Below are 19614 nucleotides of genomic sequence, written 5' to 3'. Positions count from 1 at the left end.
GAGCACCAATCAACTTGAAGATATTGACAAAACAGAAGCCAATTACAGTTAGTGGAGGGTAAGAAGAAAAACCCATACATCTTGTGTCTCAGGACCTAGAGGATAAGAGTGTGTTTTAAAAAATCTGGAATATTGCTATATTTTAAGCAAAGTGAAGAAAATAAATGATTTCCAATCATAGAGACTCCGATTATAGAGAATTTGAGTCCTGTAAAGATTGTAATTATTGTGATGAGAATGATATAAAGTATTTTTGCAAAGCATCTAGTGGCCCATATATTATAGAAATATGTTCATTTAGAAATTTAAATTTTAATGGACATTGTAATTTCTTCCTAAAGATACTGGAGACAGAGCATGACAGGAAGGAATCAAACTATTGTCTCAGAGTTCCTCCTGCTGGGACTGCCCATCAAGTCAGAGCATCAAAACCTGTTCTATGTCCTGTTCCTGGCCATGTATGTTACCACTGTCCTGGGGAACCTTCTCATCATCGTCCTCATTTGCCTGGACCCCCACCTCCACACACCCATGTATTTGTTTCTCAGTAACCTGTCTTTCTCTGACCTCTGCTTCTCCTCTGTCACAATGCCCAAGTTGCTGCAGAACATGCAGAGCCAAGACCTGTCCATCCCCTATGCTGGCTGCCTGACACAAATGTACTTCTTCCTGTTCTTTGCAGACTTGGAGGACTTCCTCCTTGTGGCCATGGCCTATGACCGCTACGTGGCCATCTGCTTCCCCCTGCACTACACCACCATCATGAGCCCCAGGCTCTGTCTCTTCCTGGTGGTGCTGCCCTGGGTGCTGACCACATTCCATGCCATGTTGCACACCCTGCTCATGGCCAGGCTGCACTTTTGTGAAGACAATGTGATCCCCCACTTTTTCTGTGACATGTCTGCTCTGCTGAAGCTATCCTGCTCTGACACTCGAGTGAATGAGCTGGTGATATTTATCACTGGAGGGCTCATTCTTGTGATCCCCTTTCTACTCATCATCACATCCTACGCTCAAATTGTGTCCTCCACCCTCAAGATCCCTTCTGCGAGGGGTATCCGCAAGGCCTTCTCCACCTGTGGCTCCCACCTCACTGTGGTGTCCCTGTTTTATGGGACAGTTATTGGTCTCTACTTATGCCCATCAGCTAATAATTCTACTGTTAAGGAGACTGTGATGGCTACGATGTACACTGTGGTGACCCCCATGCTGAACCCCTTCATCTACAGCCTGAGGAACAGAGACATGAAAGGAGCTCTAGGAAGAGTCTTTTGGAGAAAAAAAGCTCCCTTTTCTCTGTAATGGTCAAGTTTGGATTTTTGCATAATTTTATGTGGTTGGTATATTGGTATTAATATGGGGATATTAACCCAGACTTCTTTTTTCAATGATGTTTTTGTTAAAATTCCATAATAACATATTATCCAATAAGTAACAGAGATATGGCAGAGGTATGTAGTAGGAGTTGGAAAGGGGATGTCAGTGACCTACTAGCAGAATCTTGCTCAATTTTCTCTCCAGGTTACTCTAAGAAGCATTATTTTTAAACTTCCAATGAATTTTTCTATCCCCCCCCATTTTTTTCTTTACTGTTTCCAATGTTTTATTTACTGATAAAATAAACTCTACTGTTTACTGAGCGTTTACTCATTTACTGTGGAGACACCCTCTCCTTCTGCCCTTGTCCCCACCACCTTGGACAGACATTCCATGAATGAAGAGACTGAAACCACAGAACACGGGCCCACAGCAGCCTACTAATATTTACTGAGCCAGACAACCCCTGAGGTCCCATTTGGAAATATGGAAGTGAAGAAAGTGTTAGTTGCTCAGTCATGTCCAACTCTTTGCGACCCCATGGACTGTAGCCACCAGGCTCCTCTGCCCGTGGAATTCTCCAGCAAGAATACTGGACTGGGTTGCCATTTCTTCCTCTAGGAGGTCTTTTTGACCCAGGGATCGAACCTGGATCTCTTGTGTCTCCTGCATTGCAGGGGGATTCTTTACCATCGGAGCCACCAGGGAAGCCCTGAAAATATGGAGGAGACTAAAAGAAACAGCACAGGTGTGATAGCTTGTACAGTCACATTAATTTGGGATGCACTGCCTCCTTGGCCGACTGTGTGCCACTATGGCAGCAAATTCTTGGGCCAGTGGTCCCTTCCTAAAGCTGGCCTTCCAGATTTGTGAGGCCACCATCCAGGCCATGCCGTGCTCCTAGAAAGGCCACTTAGAACCAAGGTCTGCCACATAAAGAGGTGGAGAAGAGAGCCGTTTCTTCCTGTGTCCCTTTTTTAAACAATTTTTCTTTTTTTTTTTTTGTAAAAAATAACCAAAACCATGCTTTAAATAATACTCTGTCCTCGAGGTCAATACTTTAAAATTCAAAATTCTCACTCCCCTGCTTACCTCTGCTAAACTAGAATTTTCATTGCTGAATATAGATATTTACTTATCTCTTCATGAGGAAAGGGTTCCATTATTCTGTCATTAACCTTGTCTCCTCTGATTTATTTTCATGTCTCCAATGCCTTCTTGACCTGCCCTTAACCTCAAGTGCTTTCTATCTCCTTTGCTGCAATAGTTTAGTTCATCTCTGTTGTTGTTTAGTTGCTAAGTTATGTCTGACTCTTCTGGGACCCCATGGACTTTAGCTCTCCATGCACCTCTGTCATGACCATGTGCCACGGTTACTTAAGCTTGTGTGCCAAGGGCCTGTGCTCTGCAACAAGAGAGACCACCGCAACGAGAAGAGACCGCACCGCCACTACAGAGTAGCCCCCGTTCACCGCAACTATAGAAAAGGCGACACAGAGCAACGAAGACAGAGCACAGCCAAAAAATAGCTAATTATGGCTTTGTGGCCATAGATAACTGCAGCAGCAGGAAGAGCTGGAGACTAGGAGGTATTCTACACATTTGGGGAGTACTAGAGACAATGGAAGTGGCAGGTGTCAGTAATGTTTTCCCACAGAGGTAAGAAGGCTGAAGTACTTCAGTGCGATTCAAACTGGGTTTTCTTTTTCATCTTGGTTTGAGGAAGAATGGAATATGATCAAGGAGAGTTTCTCTTGTCTCTTATTCTAGTACTTTCTATATATCTGCATATAGCTGTGTCATAGAGATCTACCCCTTGTTAGCGTCAGGTGGTTTATGGGAAATGGTGTTTTACTGAGAGATTTTGCCACCCTGAGAATCTTTCCAAAATATGTCTTGGGGACTTCCCGGGTGTTCATGTGGTTAAGACTCTCTGCTTCCACATCACAGGGCATGGGTTTGATCACTAGTCAAGGGACTAAGATCCCACATGCTGCCCAACATGGCCCCAAAACCAAAACAAAATGTGTATGTTTCTTGACACTTTACTCAAACCACTGAAGGCTTCTTGTTGCCCACAGAAAACATCCTGTTACACTCCGCGGATTTTTAGGATATTCCTAGTATGGCTTCACCAACCATCCTCTTTTATTTTCCACCTGTGGCTCCAACCACAAAGGTCTGCTGTCCATTCCCTAAACAGGCAGTGGTTAGGCTTTCCTGCATGAGTTCTGCATCCTCCATTTCCCTCCAAGTATAGTCAGGTGTAATCAGTGATTGTAATCAGTCACTGCTCCTGGACCCTGAGAGCTTTGGTCCTAAAGAGGTCTTGTGTAATTGTTTTGTCTTTAATAAATCCCTCCAGGATTCAGACTCCTCTGGGATCCAGGGCCCCTGAGGCCTGAGGATGTGCAGAATGGGAGATGGAGAAGGGAGTTTTCAGACACAGGTGATGACTACAGAGGGTGATACTTTACATGCGTTAGTGAATAAAGGGGAGCAGGATCACAGGTCAGGGTCCTGAGTCAGCCTCACACACTGGGCAAGTTAGGCAGAGGGTGAGTGAGCTGGTCCCTTAGAAACCTTCCCACCTGAGGTCTTGGATTCCCAGGTTGTGTGATCTTCTGCAGGAGAGCTTTTCAGGTATGGTAATGCTCCTCTTTCCCACCTCTCTCCCTCCTAAAATTTCACTACGTTTGAGAAATGTTTATTGATATTCCACCAGTTATAATCTGCTTTCATTAATGACAGCATTCTTGTGTATTACTCACTGTATTATTTGTTCCCATGATATTGACTAATTTCAGCATACTGACAGCTCATTCTAGGCATTAATATCATAGTTCTGAACCCCTATTTTATATTAGAATCACTTTGGAGCTTTAGAAAATTTTGTATGGATGCTTCACAGCAGAAACGGACACAATATTGTGAAGCAATAATATTGTGGTTCAGTCTCCAAGTCGTATCTGACTCCTCACAATGCCATGGACTGTAGCAATTATATTCCAGTAAAAAATTGCGGTTAAATTTATCTGAGGGCTTCAGTAATCTTTATTTTAAACTATATCAGGTATCCTTGCTACTCACTGTGCAGTCCATGGACTGCGGCATGGGCATGGGCATTAGCTGGGTGCTGAGTAAATTGCAGAAGCATGAGGCCATAGTAAAGTTACTAGTACTTCCCAAAAAAATGCAGGCACAGAGTTACTATATCAAAATCAGGGTTTACCAGAACTCCCAGGGGATTTTAATGGGTTATCAAATTTTAGAATCACTGAACTATGTTGCCTTAAATGAAGTCCAGTCTGAGAACTACTGACTTAACGAGTGAAGAAAGTAAGAGGCTCATGGCATCATCAGTGACAACATCCCACTCTGATGCTGGTACCTATATCCACATGTAAAACCTGTTGACGTGGCTGGATCAACCTGCATCAAGGAGTGAAATCCCAGCTGTTGGATTCGGTTACGTCTTTCATGAAGGAGCTTCCCACATCTAATGATGTTTCTCCTTTGCTTTTTTTTTTTTTGCCAGCTTTTGGCATGCTGAGATGGATTAATCAGGATTCTTGAAAGAAAATGAACCAGTTGGAGAGTACATCTATATTTATTTTATCTATATAGATAAATATCTCTCTTTATATCCTCTGTAATGGTGGAAAAAAATAGTGTATCTGGTGTGGAGACATTTTCCAAGAGGACAAATTACATCCACAAATTCGGTAATACAGTGTCAAATTCAGTGCCAAAGTGCTAGCACTAGGAGTTGAGTCTAGTACTTTTGGTTCTGGGAGGATTTAGTAGGAGCAGACAGCAAACTCCTAATTTAGAAAGAGTTTGCGGTCTTTCAAGTTGGAAGAATGCATGTTTCAGCTGGAAGTACAACCAACGAGTGTTGATACATCAACCACGTCCAGACACTCTGCCAGCTGCAAGCACTGCTGCAGTCGTGACGGCAGACATGGCCTTTCCTATGGGTAGCCTACCATTCTGTAGGGAAGAAAGCTATAAAGAGTGTAATCAAAGGATACCAAAGGAGAAGGGTTCAATCTTGGAAGCAGGGAGACGAGTTAAGAGGCTGTTCCAATGGTAGAGAAAGGACATGATGTCAGCCTGATCAAGGGTATTGAGAGTGGCTAATGGGAGTATCTGTAAGGGTAGGAGAATCAAGTGGTGGGATCTATAGGACATACCCACAGGAAGCTGATAATGACCAAAGGAGGGAATGAAAGAAAACTTTCAGGTTGTGGAGTACCTGGATTCCCTTTTACTGAAATATGAGAAGCCAAAGGAGAAGGGAATTGAGGAAGTGGCAAGGAGACATTGGAGGATGGGCAAGGGCTTCCCTGGTGGCTCAGATGGTAAAGTATCTGTCTGCAGTGCAGGAGAACTGGGTTCGATCCCTGGGTTGGGAAGATCCTCTGGAGAAGGAAATGGCAGCCCACTCCAGTTCTCTTACCTAGAAAATCCTATGGATGAAGGAGCCTAGTAGATTGCAGTCCATGGGGCTGCAAAGAGTTGGACTGAGTGACTTAAGGAGATATCATGAGTTTCTTTGCTGAAAATTAGGCTGTAATGTCCAAGGGAAGACAGCAGTTAGGCAACTCAGTATCTTCTTTCATAGGTCAAAGAGACATTTGCAACTAAAGCTCAAATAATCATCAAAGCCGTTGGAGTAGATAAGTTTTCCTTCATGGTATATATAGAATTACAGGTAGTTTATCTTTTCCAAATGAAAAGGTAAAAAGGAAAAGCCCTGGAGCATCAATCATCTTGAAGACATTGACAAAACAGAAGCCAATTACAGTTAGTGGAGGGTAAGAAGAAAAACCTATACATCGTGTGTCTCAGGACCTAGAGAATAAGAGTGTGCTTTAAAAAATCTGGAATATTGCTATATTTTAAAGCAATGTGAAGACAATAAATCATTCCCAATCATGGAGATTCTGATTATAGAGATTTGGAGTCCTGTAAAGATTGTAATTATTGTGATGAGAATGATATAAAGTATTTTTGCAAAAGCATCTCAGTTCAGTTCCGTTCAGTTCAGTTGCTCAGTCATGTCTGACTCTTTGCGACCCCATGAATCTCAGCACGCCAGGCCTCCCTGTCCATTACCATATCCCAGAATTCACTCAAACTCAGGTCCATCGAGTCGGTGATGCCATCCAGCCATCTCATCCTCTGTCGTCCTCTTCTCCTCCTGCCCTCAATCCCTCCCAGCATCAGAGTCTTTTCCAATGAGTCAACTCCTTGCATGAGGTGGCCAAAGTACTGGAGTTTCAGCTTTAGCATCATTCCTTCCAAAGAACACCCAGGACTGATCTCCTTTAGAATGGACTGGTTGGATCTCCTTGCAGTCCAAGGGACTCTCAAGAGTCTTCTCCAACACCACAGTTCAAAAGCATCAATTCTTCAGCATCTAGCGACCCATATATCATAGAAATATGTTCATTTTGAAATTCAAGTTTTCATGGGCATTGTTATTTCTTCCTAAAGGTACTGGAGACAGAGCATGACAGGAAGGAATCAAAATGTTGTCTCAGAGTTCCTTCTACTGGGACTTCCCATTGAGTCAGAACATCAAAACCTGTTCTTTGTCCTGTTCCTGGCCATGTACGTTACCACCATCCTGGGGAACCTTCTCATCATTGTCCTCATTTGCCTGGACCCCCACCTCCACACACCCATGTATTTGTTTCTCAGTAACCTGTCTTTCTCTGACCTCTGCTTCTCCTCTGTCACAATGCCCAAGTTGCTACAGGACATGCAGAGCCAAGACCCGTCCATCTCTTATGCTAGCTGCCTGACACAAATGTACTTCTTCCTGTTCTTTGCAGACCTGGAGGACTTCCTCCTTGTGGCCATGGCCTATGACCGCTACGTGGCCATCTGCTTCCCCCTGCACTACACCACCATCATGAGCCCCAGGCTGTGTTCCTTCCTGGTGGTGCTGTCCTGGGTGCTGACCACGGTCCCTGCCATGTTATACACCTTGCTCATGGCCAGACTGTGTTTTTGTGAAGACAACGTGATCACCCACTTTTTCTGTGACATGTCTGCTCTGCTGAAGCTGTCCTGCTCTGACACTCGAGTTAATGAGCTGGTGATATTTGTCGTTGGAGGACTCATTATTGTCCTGCCATTCCTAGTCATCATCATGTCTTATGCACGAATTATTTTCTCTATCCTTAAGGTCCCTTCTGTCAAGGGCATCTGCAAAGCCTTCTCCACCTGTGGCTCCCACCTCACTGTGGTGTCCCTGTTTTATGGGACAATTATTGGTCTCTACTTATGTCCATCAGCTAATAATTCCACTGTTAAGGAGACTGTGATGGCTATGATGTACACTGTGGTGACCCCCATGCTGAACCCCTTCATCTACAGCCTGAGGAACAGAGACATGAAGGGAGCTCTGGGAAGAGTCTTTTGTAAAAAGAAATTTCATTTCTTTCTATGATGGTAAACTTGGTAAAATTTATGATGGTAAATTTCTACATAATTTTATCCAGTAGATGTGTTGATATTAATGTTGGGATATTAACCCTGACACTTTTTTCCATAATCTTTTTGTTACAATTTCATAATAAGATATTGTCCAATAAGTAAAAGAGATAAAGTGGAGGTTTGTAGTGGGGCTCGGAAAGGGGATGTCTGTGACCTACAAGTCTTCCTCTTTTTTTCTCTTCAGGTGACCCTAAGAATTATTTTTAAACTTCCAGTTAATCATTGTGTCATCCCCCCTGCCTTTTTTAAACTGCTTCCAGTGTTTAATTTACTGATAAAATAAATACCACTTTTTTTGAGCATGACTTCTCTCCTCTGCATGTGTTTTAGCGTGTACAGCAGCATATTGTTAACTGCGGGTACTATCTTATATTTTACTGCTTACTCATTTTATATAACAGAAATTTCATGCCCATAAAAAATCAGCTTTCCATCTTCTGCTCATTCCAGCTCCTGACAACCACCATTCTGTCCTCTCTTCTATGAATATAACTACATTGATAACTCACATCTAACATGGAATCAGTCAGTGTTTGTCCTTCTGTTCGTGGGTTATTTCACTTAGTGCCATGCCCTGTAGGTTCATCCACACAGTCAGCCAATTCGAATATTTCTTTTTTTAAAGACTGAGTGATATTCCATTATATGCATATACCACATTCTCTGTATCCATTTATTGGTTAATAGACATTTGAATTGTTTCCATATCTTGGCTATTGTGAATATTGTTGACGTGAATGATGAAGAGTGGGTATCTCTTCATATTCCTCATGTCATTTCCTTTGGGTGTACACCCAGAATTGGGATTGCTGGATCATGTGCTAGTTTTTTTTTTTTTTTTTTGGAGAATTGTCACAGTGGCCCTGATAGTTACACCAGATGAACATTATATGAAAAGTGCAGATCAATATCTCACTAGTTTCTTGTCTATATCTGTGAGTCTGTTTCTGTTTTGTTTATGTATTGAATGTCACATGTAAGTGACATTATAGAGTATTGGTCTTTGTCTGACTTATTTCAATAGGCATAATATGCTTTAGGTCCATCCACATTGTTGCAAATGGCAGAATTTTGTTCTTTTTAATGCTGAATAATGTTCCGTTGCATATACATGTCATAGCTTCTTTATCCATTTATCTGTTGATGGACATTTGTGTTTCTTCCACATCATGGCTATTGTAAACAGTGCTGCTATGAACCTGGGGTGCATGTATTTTTTGAATTAGTATTTTTTTTTCCCGGATATATATCCAGGAGTGGAATTGCTTGATTGTATGGAAGTTCTATTTTTATTTTTTAATGAACCTTCATACTGTTTTCCACAGTGGCTGCACCAATTTACATTCCACCAACAGTGTAAAAGGGTTCCCTTTCTCCACATCTTCTCCAACATTTTAATTTGTGTTCTTTTTGATGACAGCCCAATCTGATAGGTGTGAGGTGATATCTCATTGCAGTTTGACTTGCTTATCACTAATAATTAGCAATGTGGAACATCTTTTCATGTGCCTGTTGGCCATCTGTATGTCTTCTTTGCAAAACTGTCCCTATCCTCTGAACATTTTTAATGAGATTTTTTTTTTTGCTTTGAGTTATATGAGTTTTATAAAAATATATTTTGGATATTAACCCTTTATCAGGTATATGACTTGAAAATATTTGCTCCCATTAGGTGTGTTGCCTTTGCATTTTGTTGGTGTTTTTTTTTTTTTTTTTTTCTATGCAGAAGTTTTTTAGTTTGATGTAGTTCCCATTTATTTCTGTTTTTGTTGCTTATGTCTTTGGTGTCATATTCAAAGAATAGTCACCAAGACCTATGTAAAAACTTTACTGCCTATGTTTCTTCTAGGAGTATTTTTAGTTTTAGGTCTTAGTTCAAGCATTGACACATTTGAGTTAAATTCTTTTGCATTTCCAGTTCCCCAGTGCCATTTATTGAAGAGACTGTCCTTCCTTATTGTATTTTTAAAGTACCATCTTATTAATATAATAGCACCAGAACTGTAAATGCTTGGATATAAATCATACACAATATATACAAGGTCTATATCTTGAAATCACAAAACTCTGATTAAGAACTCATTGAGAACTAAAGAAATTGATAGGTACAACATGTTCATGGGATGAAAGACTTGACATTGTTAAGATGTTCTTCTGAAACTGATCTAGAGATTCAACACATTTCAGTTAAATTCCAGAGGATTTTTTGGTAGTATAAATGAACAATAAGATTACAAAATACACATGTAAAGTCAAAGAAACTAAAAAAGTAAATTTACTATAGCTAAAAGATCAAAAATGGTGGCATTGGAGAAATATGGATCAATATAGAGAGTATAGAATACCTTATAGAATCCAAAAACTAGATTCAATCATGTACCATCCATTGATCACTGACAAATGTGCAAAGACAATTTAGTAGGAAATAGTCTTGTCGACCAATGATGCCGGAGAACTTGGATTTCCATGTGAAAAAAACAAACTTCAATCCACACCTCATGTTAACAAAAACAATTCACTCTTGATGGATCATTTGCTTAAATATTAGTATGAATACTGAGATGGTTTCCCATGACACTATGTTTCATGGAGCCAGAGAAATCCCAGAGCAGGAAGCTTGAACCATGTGGAACAGAATGGAGGTGAGGTGCCATCAGGTTTCAGTACTAAAGCTTGCTGAAGCCAGTGCAGAGCTGGTTACTAAGCCATGGCTGGAACAGGAGATGAAGCTGTGAGAATTGAAAATGCACAAGAAGTGTCTCATGTAGGTCTCAGGGGAGGAGTGCTTCAACCAAGGGATGTAACAGTGGTTTCATTAAATTGGAAGTTGAGCAAATCACCTGAACATTTTGTTGTCCTTATGCGAAAGAAAAAAAGTGAAGTTGCTCAGTCGTGTCCGACTCTTTGCGACCCCATGGACTGCAGTCTATCAGGCTCCTCCATCGATGGGATTTTCCAGGCAAGAGTACTGGAGTGGGTTGCTATTTCCTTTTCCAGGGGCTCTTCCTGACCCGGGGATCAAACCTGGTCTCCTGCATTGTAGGCAGATGCTTTACCATCTGCCCACCAGGGAAGTCACTTATGTGAACCCATATGCAAAGATGAACATTACATGAGCCTGGGTTGGTGATATAGATTAGAAAGGGAAAACTGGGTTTCTCCACACAACTGGGTCAGAGAGGACCATGTTTGCAATTCTAGGGAATTCTCTGAGTGCCTCTTAGTATTTTCTATTTAAAAATAAATATCAATAAAACTATAACAAGTCGATAAGGCAAGACCATTGAAGATGCTGATTCACTAGGAATGAAGATTTGCATTATGTGAGAACTCCATACAGCTGAGATGGTAGCCGAGGAGAACACGGAATGGGTAGTGAAAGAAGGTGTTATGGCTTTGTGGCCATAGTTAACTGGTGCATAAGGAAAAGCTGGAAACTAGGAGATATTCTGACACATTTGGGGAGTATTAGAGATGATGGTGGGCTAGACAGGTGGTGCAATGATTAAAAAAAAACACCTGCCAATGTAGGAGATGTGGGTTCAATCCCTGGGTCAGAAAGATCCCCTAGAGTAGGAAATGGCAACTCACTCCAGTATTCTTGCCTGGAAGATTCCTTAGACAGAGCAGGCTGGCAGACTATGGTCCATGGCGTCACAAAGTGTCAGACATGACTGAGCGACTGACCATGTACACACGTGCAGAGATGATGGTGGTTGCAGGTGCCAATCATGTTTTCTCACAGAGGCAAGAAGGCAGAAGTACCTCAACAGGATTCAAACTGGATTTTCTTTTATGTCTTGGCTTGAGAAAGAATTGAACATGGCCAGGGAGAGTTTATCTTTCTTCTTATTCTAGTACTTTCTATTTATCTGCATATAGATGTAGATATATATAGATATATATCTATATCAGAGATATCTACTTATTGTTAGCTGCAGGTGATTCTTGGAAAATGGTGTTATATTGAGAGATTCTGCCACCTTGAGAATCTTTCCAAAATATGTCTTTTTTGACACTTTGCCCTAACCACCGATGGCTTCTTGTTGCCCACAGAAAACCATCTCCTCAGATATTTTAGGATACTCACAGTAGGGTTCCTGCTTGTTTTATGACTTCACAAACCATCCTCTTTTACCTCCCAAAGTGTAGGCTCCAACCACAAGTGTCCCATGTCCATTCCCTAAACAGGCAGTGATTAAGCTTTCATGTATGAGCTTCTCTCCATCTTCACCTTCCCCCAAAGAGTAGTCAGGTGTGATCAGTGATTGTAATCAGTTGCTGATCCATGACCCTGAGAGTATTTGTCCTAGAGAAAGTGATAGTGTTAGTTGCGAAGTCATGTCTGACTCTTTGTGACCCCATGGATGATAGCCCACCAGGTTCCTCTGTCCATGGGATTTTTCCAGGCAAGAATACCGGAGTGCATTGCCATTCCCTTCTCCAGGGATTAAACCTGCATCTCCTGCATTGCAGGCAGATTCTTTACCATCTGAGCCACCATGGGAGGTGGTGTCCTAGAGAGGCCTTGGGTAATTACTTTGACTTTAATGAGTTCCTCCAGGATCCAGACTCCTCTGGGATCCAGGGCCCCTTAGGCCCAAGGATGTACTGAATGGGAGATGTGAGAAGGGCGGTTTCAGACACAGGTGATGACTACAGAGGCTGATATCTCACATGCTTTAGTGAATAAACTAGAGTAGGATCTCAGGTCAGGATCCTGGAGTCACCCTCACACACTGGGTAAGTTGGGCAGAAGGTGAATGAGCTGGTCATTTAGGGTCCTTCCAACCTGAGGGTCTTGATTTCCCAGGTTGAATTGTGTTCAGTAGGAGAGTTTTTCAAGTATGGTGATGCTTTCTTTTCCACCTCTCTACTTCCCCAAATTTCACTACATTGGAGAATTTTTTTACTAATGTTCACTCATTTAATCTATTTTTTAATTAATGATAGCATTCTTATGTGTTACTTACCATATCATTTATTCCTACAGCATTGTGTAGTTTCAGTGTACTAACAACTTTTAAGTACGCATTCATGCCACACTTCTGAACCCTTGTTTTATTTTAGAATCACCTTGGAGCTTTAAAAAAAACTCTGTATGAACTTCCTCTCAAAGATTGTGATTATATTTATCTGAGGGGGTCCAGTGATTTTTGCTTTTAAAAGCATCAGGTATTCTTCCTACTCACTGTGAAGCCCATGGACTACTACCTGGGAGCTGATTAAAATGCAGAAGCAGGCCTATTATATCAAAATCAGTGTTTTACTAGCACTCCCAGGAGATACTTCAGGGATATTAAATTTTAGAAGCATTGCCCTAGATTTATTTAAGTGCAGTTCTGGCTGAGAACTACTGACTGAAGAAGGTGAGAGGCTCATGGCACGATCAGAGACAACATCCCCAAGTCCTGTCTCTGGTTTGTGATCGCTAGTCACACTCTTAATACAAATGTAATCCCCAGTCACACAAATGGGGTCCTGCTCATTTGCCAGGGAAACAAAATTCTGAGAAACCAAGTGTTTCTTCCCAGTGTTATGTCTTATTGTAATATCCACGTATAAAACCTATTGACGTGGCTGGATCAGCCAGCATCAAGGGGTGAAGCCAGCTGTTGGATTCAGTTATGTCTTTAATGAAGGAGCTTCCCACATCTAATGGGTGCCATTTTTTCTACCTTGAGGTGCACTGAGAAGTGTTAGGCTTCTCCAGAGAAACAGATCCAAGAGAGAATTTTATCTATATCTCTCCATATATATGCATATATCTCTATTACCTATATCATCTGTATTAGTGTAATACTCTCCATATATATGCATATATCTCTATTACCTATATCATCTGTATTAGTGTAATAGTAGTGTGTTTGAAAGGGCTTCTTAGGTAGCTCAGTGGTAAAGAATTTGCCTGCCAGTGCAAGAGATGCAGGAAATACGGGTTCAATCCCCGGGTCGGAAACATTCCCCTGGAGAAGGAAATGGCAACCCACTCCAGTATTCTTGCCTGGGAAATCCCATGGACAGAGGAGCCTTGTGGGCTACAGTCCATGGGATCACAAAGAATTGGATACAACTGAGGGACTGAGGGCTCACTGTGTTTGAGAACATATGAGAACAAATAGTATGGGGACAACATTACTCCATACATTTTGTAATACAGGGTCAAATTTAGTGCTAAATGGTTGAGGGTAGTGAGTTTCTGTCCTGGGAGGAGTTAGTAAGAGTAGTGATTCTAACTTAAAAGGAGTTTTGCTGGCTTTAAAGTTGGAGGAATGCACATCTCAACCTGAAGCACGACCAGTGGATATTTATGAAACACCTCCTGTATCCAGGCACTGGGCCGGGTGCTGCCTCTGTGGCAGCTGTAAAGGCAGATGTGATCCTTCCCTACGTGGAGTTTATAATCCGGTGAAGAAGGCAGCTATAGAGAAATGATCCCATTGTCATGGAGTGCTGTGGGGACAAGAAGGATGCTTGGAAACATAACAGAGCATTCTCCTCTGGGCTGGGGGAGATAGGGAGGCTTTGCAGGGCAAATGACATGAAACATATGTGAAGGACGAATACGGGAAGCCATGGGAAAAGATGGAGCAGAAGGGAGAGAACTCTAGGGAAGAGGAACAGTGAGTGCAAAGTGCTGGAGCAGAGTGTTGTGTTTAGTCCAGCTTTGCTGGAGAGTGAAATGTGAGCACAGTTGTGGGGCCAGATGGAGTTTCGGAGTTAGGCAAGGGTCAGGTCATGAGTCACCTTTTGAAGGGAATTTGCCTTTAAGGAATTTGCCTTTATGTTAAGAGCAATGAGAATCCACAAAGACTTTATGGAGAATGGTTACCTGTTCTTCATCTTCAAATGCCTACTATGATGAAGGATACTGATGGATTTCAAGTATGGAAGCAGGGAGATGAATTAAGAGGTTGTTCCAAAGATTAAGATTGACATATATACCCTACTATATATAAAATAGATAACTAATAAGAACCTACTGTAAAGCCCAGGGAACTATACTCAATACTCTGTAATGGCCTATCTGGGAAAAGAATAAAAAAAAGAGTGGATGTATGTATAGATATAACTGATTCTGCCTGCCAGTGCAGGGGACGCAAGATATGTGGGTTTGATCCCTGAGTTGGGAAGATCCCCAGGAGTAGGAAATGGCAACCCACTCCAGTATTCTTGCTTGGAAATTTCCATGGTCAAAAGAGTCTGCCAGGCTGCAGACTGTCCATGGGGTTGCGAAGAGTTGGAAACACACACACACACACGTAAGTGATTCACTTTGCTGCACACCTGAAACTAGCACAGCATTGTAAATCAACTATATTCCAATAGCATTTTTTAAGGTGGTTCCAATAGTGTAAATAAGATGTGATGTCAAACTGATCTAAGGTGGTGAGAGTGTGGATAAGGAGTGAATGAAGGAGAAAGAATTTCTAGATCTTGTTGACAGATGTTGGGTATTGATAACAGAAAGGAGGAAATGAAAGAAGCCTTTCATGTTTTAATCTGGATAACCCGAAAGTCTTTTTCTGGGATGTGGAAGACCTGAGGAGGAGGGAATTGGGAGAGGCACAAAGGGATATCGTGTGTTTCTTTTGGAATCTGTTTAACTGAAGATGCCTGTAATACATCCAAGGAGAGAGAATATTCAAGCAATTGAGTATCTTCTTCTATGAGTTAGAAAGACTTCTACAACTGAAGTTTAAATGGTAATCAAGCCATTGAAGTAGATGAGTTTTTCTTGGTGCATGTGTGCTAAGTCGCTTCAATCTCGTCCAAATCTGCAACCCCATGGACTGTAACCCTCCAGGCTCCACTGTCTCTGCATTGGCAGGCAGGTTCCTTACCACTAGCACCACCTGGGAAGCCCTTTTCTGATGGTATATAAAATTATAAGAGAACAGGTTTTAGGAAAAAACCCTGGAACATCAATCAAGTTGAATATAGAGACAAAACAGAAGCCAGTAGAGTATTGAGGATGTCTGACCAGGCAAGTATGGGAAAAACCAATGTATTATGTGTCTCAGAAGCTGAGGGATAAAAATGTTTTAGGAAAGTTGGAATATTGTTTTGTGTTAAAGAGAAATGAAGAAAATAAGTCATTTCCAATGATAGAGATTCTGATTATAGAGAATTGGGGTCCTGTAAATATTGTAATTATTGTGATGAGAATTTTGCAAAGCATCTAAGAGCCAGTTTATCATAGAAATAAGTGCACTCTGAAATTCAGGTTTTCAAGGACACTATTAACTTCTTCCTAAAGACACTGGAGACAGAACATGACAGGAAGGAATCAAACTACTATCTCAGAGTTCCTTCTGCTGGGACTGCCCATCAAGTCAGAGCATCAGAACCTGTTCTACACCCTGTTCCTGGCCATGTATGTTACCACCGTCCTGGGGAACCTTCTCATCCTCATCCTCATTTGCCTGGATCCCCACCTCCACACACCCATGTATTTGTTTCTCAGTAACCTGTCTTTCTCTGACCTCTGCTTCTCCTCTGTCACAATGCCCAAGTTGCTGCAGAACATGCAGAGCCAAGACCTGTCCATCCCCTATGCTGGCTGCCTGACACAAATGTACTTCTTCCTGTTCTTTGCAGACTTGGAGGACTTCCTCCTTGTGGCCATGGCCTATGACCACTACGTGGCCATCTGCTTCCCCCTGCACTACACCACCATCATGAGCCCCAGGCTCTGTCTCTTCCTGGTTTTGCTGCCCTGGATACTGACCACGTTCCATGCCATGTTGCACACCCTGCTCATGGCCAGGCTGCATTTTTGTGAAGACAATGTGATCCCCCACTTTTTCTGTGATTCATCTGCTCTGCTGAAGCTGTCCTGCTCTGACACTCGAGTGAATGAGCTGGTGATATTTTTCGTCGGAGGGCTCATTATCATCATCCCATTCCTACTCATCATCATGTCTTATGCACGAATCGTGTCCTCCATCCTCAAGGTCCCTTCTGCCAAGGGCATCTGCAAAGCCTTCTCCACCTGTGGCTCCCACCTCACCGTGGTGTCTCTCTTCTATGGGACAATTATAGGTCTCTATTTATGCCCATCAGCTCATAATTCCACTGTTAAGGAGACTGTCATGTCTATGATGTACACTGTGGTGGCCCCCATGCTGAACCCCTTCATCTACAGCCTGAGGAACAGAGACATGAAGGGAGCTCTGAGAAGAGTCTTTTGCAAAAAGAAAAATGCCTTCTCTCTATGACTATAAAATTCAGATGATGATAAAGATGGGATTTCTACAGAATTTTATTTAGTAGGTATATTGATATCAATATTGGGATATTAACCCAGATTTCTGTTTTCAATGATCTTTTTTTTTTTTTGCAATGACTTAGTAGGATATTGTCCAATAAGTAAAAGAGATACAGTGGAGGTATGTAGTAGGACTTGGAAAAGGGATGTCAGTGACCTCCTAGCTGGATCTTTCTCATTTTTCTCTCCAGGTTACTCAAAGAAGCTTCATTTTTAAATTTCCAATTAATCTTTGTGCCCTCCTTCCACCTTTTTTTCCATTAGTGTTTACAATGTTTGATTTACTGCTGAAATAAACACTATTGCTTACTGAGCGTTTACTCATTTACTTGTTGACACACCCTCTCCCCTCTGCCCTTGATCCACCACCTTGGACAGACCCTCCATGAATGAAGAGACTGAAACTGCAGAACCTGGGCCCACAGTAGGATACGAATATTTAGTGAACCAGACAATTCCCAATGCAGTTACTTTTATCATCCTCCCATTTGAAAATACGGAGGAGACTAAAGGAAACAGCACAGCTGTGATAGCTTGTAAACTGCATTAATTTGGGATGTGCTGCCTCCTTGCCCACTGCGTGCGGCTGTGGCAGCAAATTCCTGGGCCAGTGGTCCCTTCCTAAACCTGGCCCGTTTGGATGTGTGAGGCCGCCATCCGGGCCATGCCATGCTCCCAGGAAGGCCACTTCGAACCCAGGTCTGCCACATAAAGGTGGAGAGGAGAGCCTTTTCTTCAGTGTCTGTGTCCCTTTTTTAAACAATTAACTTATCATGTTTTTTGAAAAAGTAACAAAAAATATGCATCATATAATACTGTGTCCTCGAGGTCAACACTATTTAAAATTCAAAATTCTCCCCTGCTTACCTCCTGTAACCTGGACTTTTAATTGTTGAATATAGATATTTACTTATCTCTTCTTGAGCAAGGGTTTGCATTATTCTGTTTCTTAACCTTCTCTCCTCTGATTTTTTTTTTGTGTGTGTGTAATAAAGTTTTATTAAAGTATAAAGGAGATAGAGAAAGCTTCTGACGTAGGCATCAGAAGGGAGCAGAAAGAGTACCCGCTTGCTAGTGTTAACAATGAAGTTATATACTCTCCAGTGAATCCAAAGAATGTCTGGAGGACCTCATCAGACCTACTCCATAATTTACATTTTAAAATAACAGAAGGTTTAATCCAGAGACTGTCCTTAGGCGAGATACATTATTGTTATATAATCCTAAGGAATGTGGGGAAAGAAAAAAAGTTTGTCCTTTCTTCCTTCTTGAGAATTCCAGACCCCTCTCTCCTTGGGAACCCCTAGACTCCTTATCAACCTGCCTAGGAACTGACTCTCTCATTCCCCCCTTTTCTTTTAGGAGAATTATGTTGCCTAGGGAAAAGGGGCATCGTTCTCGTTCCATAACTGCCTCCGAGCTGACAAGGGGGGTTGTCCCTAAATTGGTGAGGCAACGTATTCTCCTAATCCTCATATTGAGGATATCTGATCCAGGGGCCCCAAATAGTAGCTGGAGGAAGTTGCAACAGTAGCAGGAATTTGAGCAATCATTTGTAACTTAAAAGCTTTCATGCGGCTAGGAACAAATCCAGTTATACAATTACAGATGCAGGCAACATAGTCATTAAACCAAGTTAAAATTGAAATTAAAAGTCACATTATGTCCATAGTTAAAGTACAAAGTGTTGCACCAGTCCATTTTAGGGTTGGTAAATGTCATCAGATGAAGAAGAGGCATCGCATGTGATTGTTGTCCAAGGTATTCACAGACTTGGAGAAAGTCTTTTCCTTGAAGTGGGGCTGTCCACCACCGGGAAGCCTTCCACTGATGAAGAGGGGAGCGCTCTGCAGACCCAGCAGTTAGACCAATTGTGGAATGCAGCATAGGAATGAGCCCAGGACAGGAAGACATTGTCTTGAGGATCCAACAGCAGACTCAGGATATTTGGAGTCAGCAGAAGTAGACTCACATAGATTATCAGGCCCATCCGCTGCCCTTTGCTTAACTCTAGAGCTCGGGTCAGGGCCACAAGCTCCGCTAACTGAGCACTGGTTCCCTGGGGGAGAGATTTTGCTTCCAAATCCTGTTCAGCAGTCACTACAGCGTAACCTGCTTTACGCTTTCCATCCCGAACAAAAGAACTGCCATCTGTAAATATTTCTGTTACGCGAGTGTATGTTCCTCGGTTCTTTGTCTCGTCACAACAAAGACTTGGAGCGACGGACATTAAAGCCCTCGGCACGTCACAGCTCTTGGGTCTTGGACAAACCGTGCTACAGCTCTTAGGCAAATCAGTGTTACAGCTCCATTTTTATTTATAAGATAGCAGGAGAATGGGAGAAAGAGAGAGAGAAAGAAAAGAGCGCACGCACGCGGGAGAGAGAGTCCGAGAGAAAGCGCTTTGGCTCCTCCTTTTATATGTTTTTTTCCTCCACCTGGGCCTGCCCTACGCAAATTGGGCTTAGCCAGGAGTGCTGTTTGTTCTGCCCGAAGTCTTCACTCTGGTCCTTGGA

General features: G+C 42.1%; 3 protein-coding genes across 3 annotated transcripts; all 3 read left to right on the top strand.

The window, feature by feature from the left end:
• The first annotated feature begins 357 nt into the window (after window positions 1–357).
• LOC109573226 (olfactory receptor-like protein DTMT) lies at window positions 358–1302 on the top strand. The gene has a single exon (XM_070774410.1). It carries the CDS (start codon window positions 358–360, stop codon window positions 1300–1302), a length of 945 nt encoding a protein of 314 aa, XP_070630511.1.
• A 5533-nt stretch (window positions 1303–6835) lies between these two features.
• LOC109573225 (olfactory receptor 1E2-like) lies at window positions 6836–7780 on the top strand. Its single transcript, XM_019980397.2, has one exon. It carries the CDS (start codon window positions 6836–6838, stop codon window positions 7778–7780), a length of 945 nt encoding a protein of 314 aa, XP_019835956.2.
• An 8323-nt stretch (window positions 7781–16103) lies between these two features.
• Window positions 16104–17072, top strand: LOC109573495 (olfactory receptor 1E2-like). Its single transcript, XM_019980732.2, has one exon. It carries the CDS (start codon window positions 16104–16106, stop codon window positions 17046–17048), a length of 945 nt encoding a protein of 314 aa, XP_019836291.2. The 3' UTR covers window positions 17049–17072.
• Window positions 17073–19614: the final 2542 nt, after the last annotated feature.

The sequence above is a fragment of the Bos indicus genome, chromosome 19, assembly GCF_029378745.1.
Source record: "Bos indicus isolate NIAB-ARS_2022 breed Sahiwal x Tharparkar chromosome 19, NIAB-ARS_B.indTharparkar_mat_pri_1.0, whole genome shotgun sequence".
Taxonomy (NCBI): domain Eukaryota; kingdom Metazoa; phylum Chordata; class Mammalia; order Artiodactyla; family Bovidae; genus Bos; species Bos indicus.
This window is presented reverse-complemented; position numbering and strand designations above follow the sequence as displayed.

Coding starts and splice junctions, on each gene's coding strand:
- LOC109573226 (XM_070774410.1), top strand. CDS start 358: ATGACAGGAAGGAATCAAACTATTGTCTCAGAGTTCCTCCTGCTGGGA.
- LOC109573495 (XM_019980732.2), top strand. CDS start 16,104: ATGACAGGAAGGAATCAAACTACTATCTCAGAGTTCCTTCTGCTGGGA.
- LOC109573225 (XM_019980397.2), top strand. CDS start 6,836: ATGACAGGAAGGAATCAAAATGTTGTCTCAGAGTTCCTTCTACTGGGA.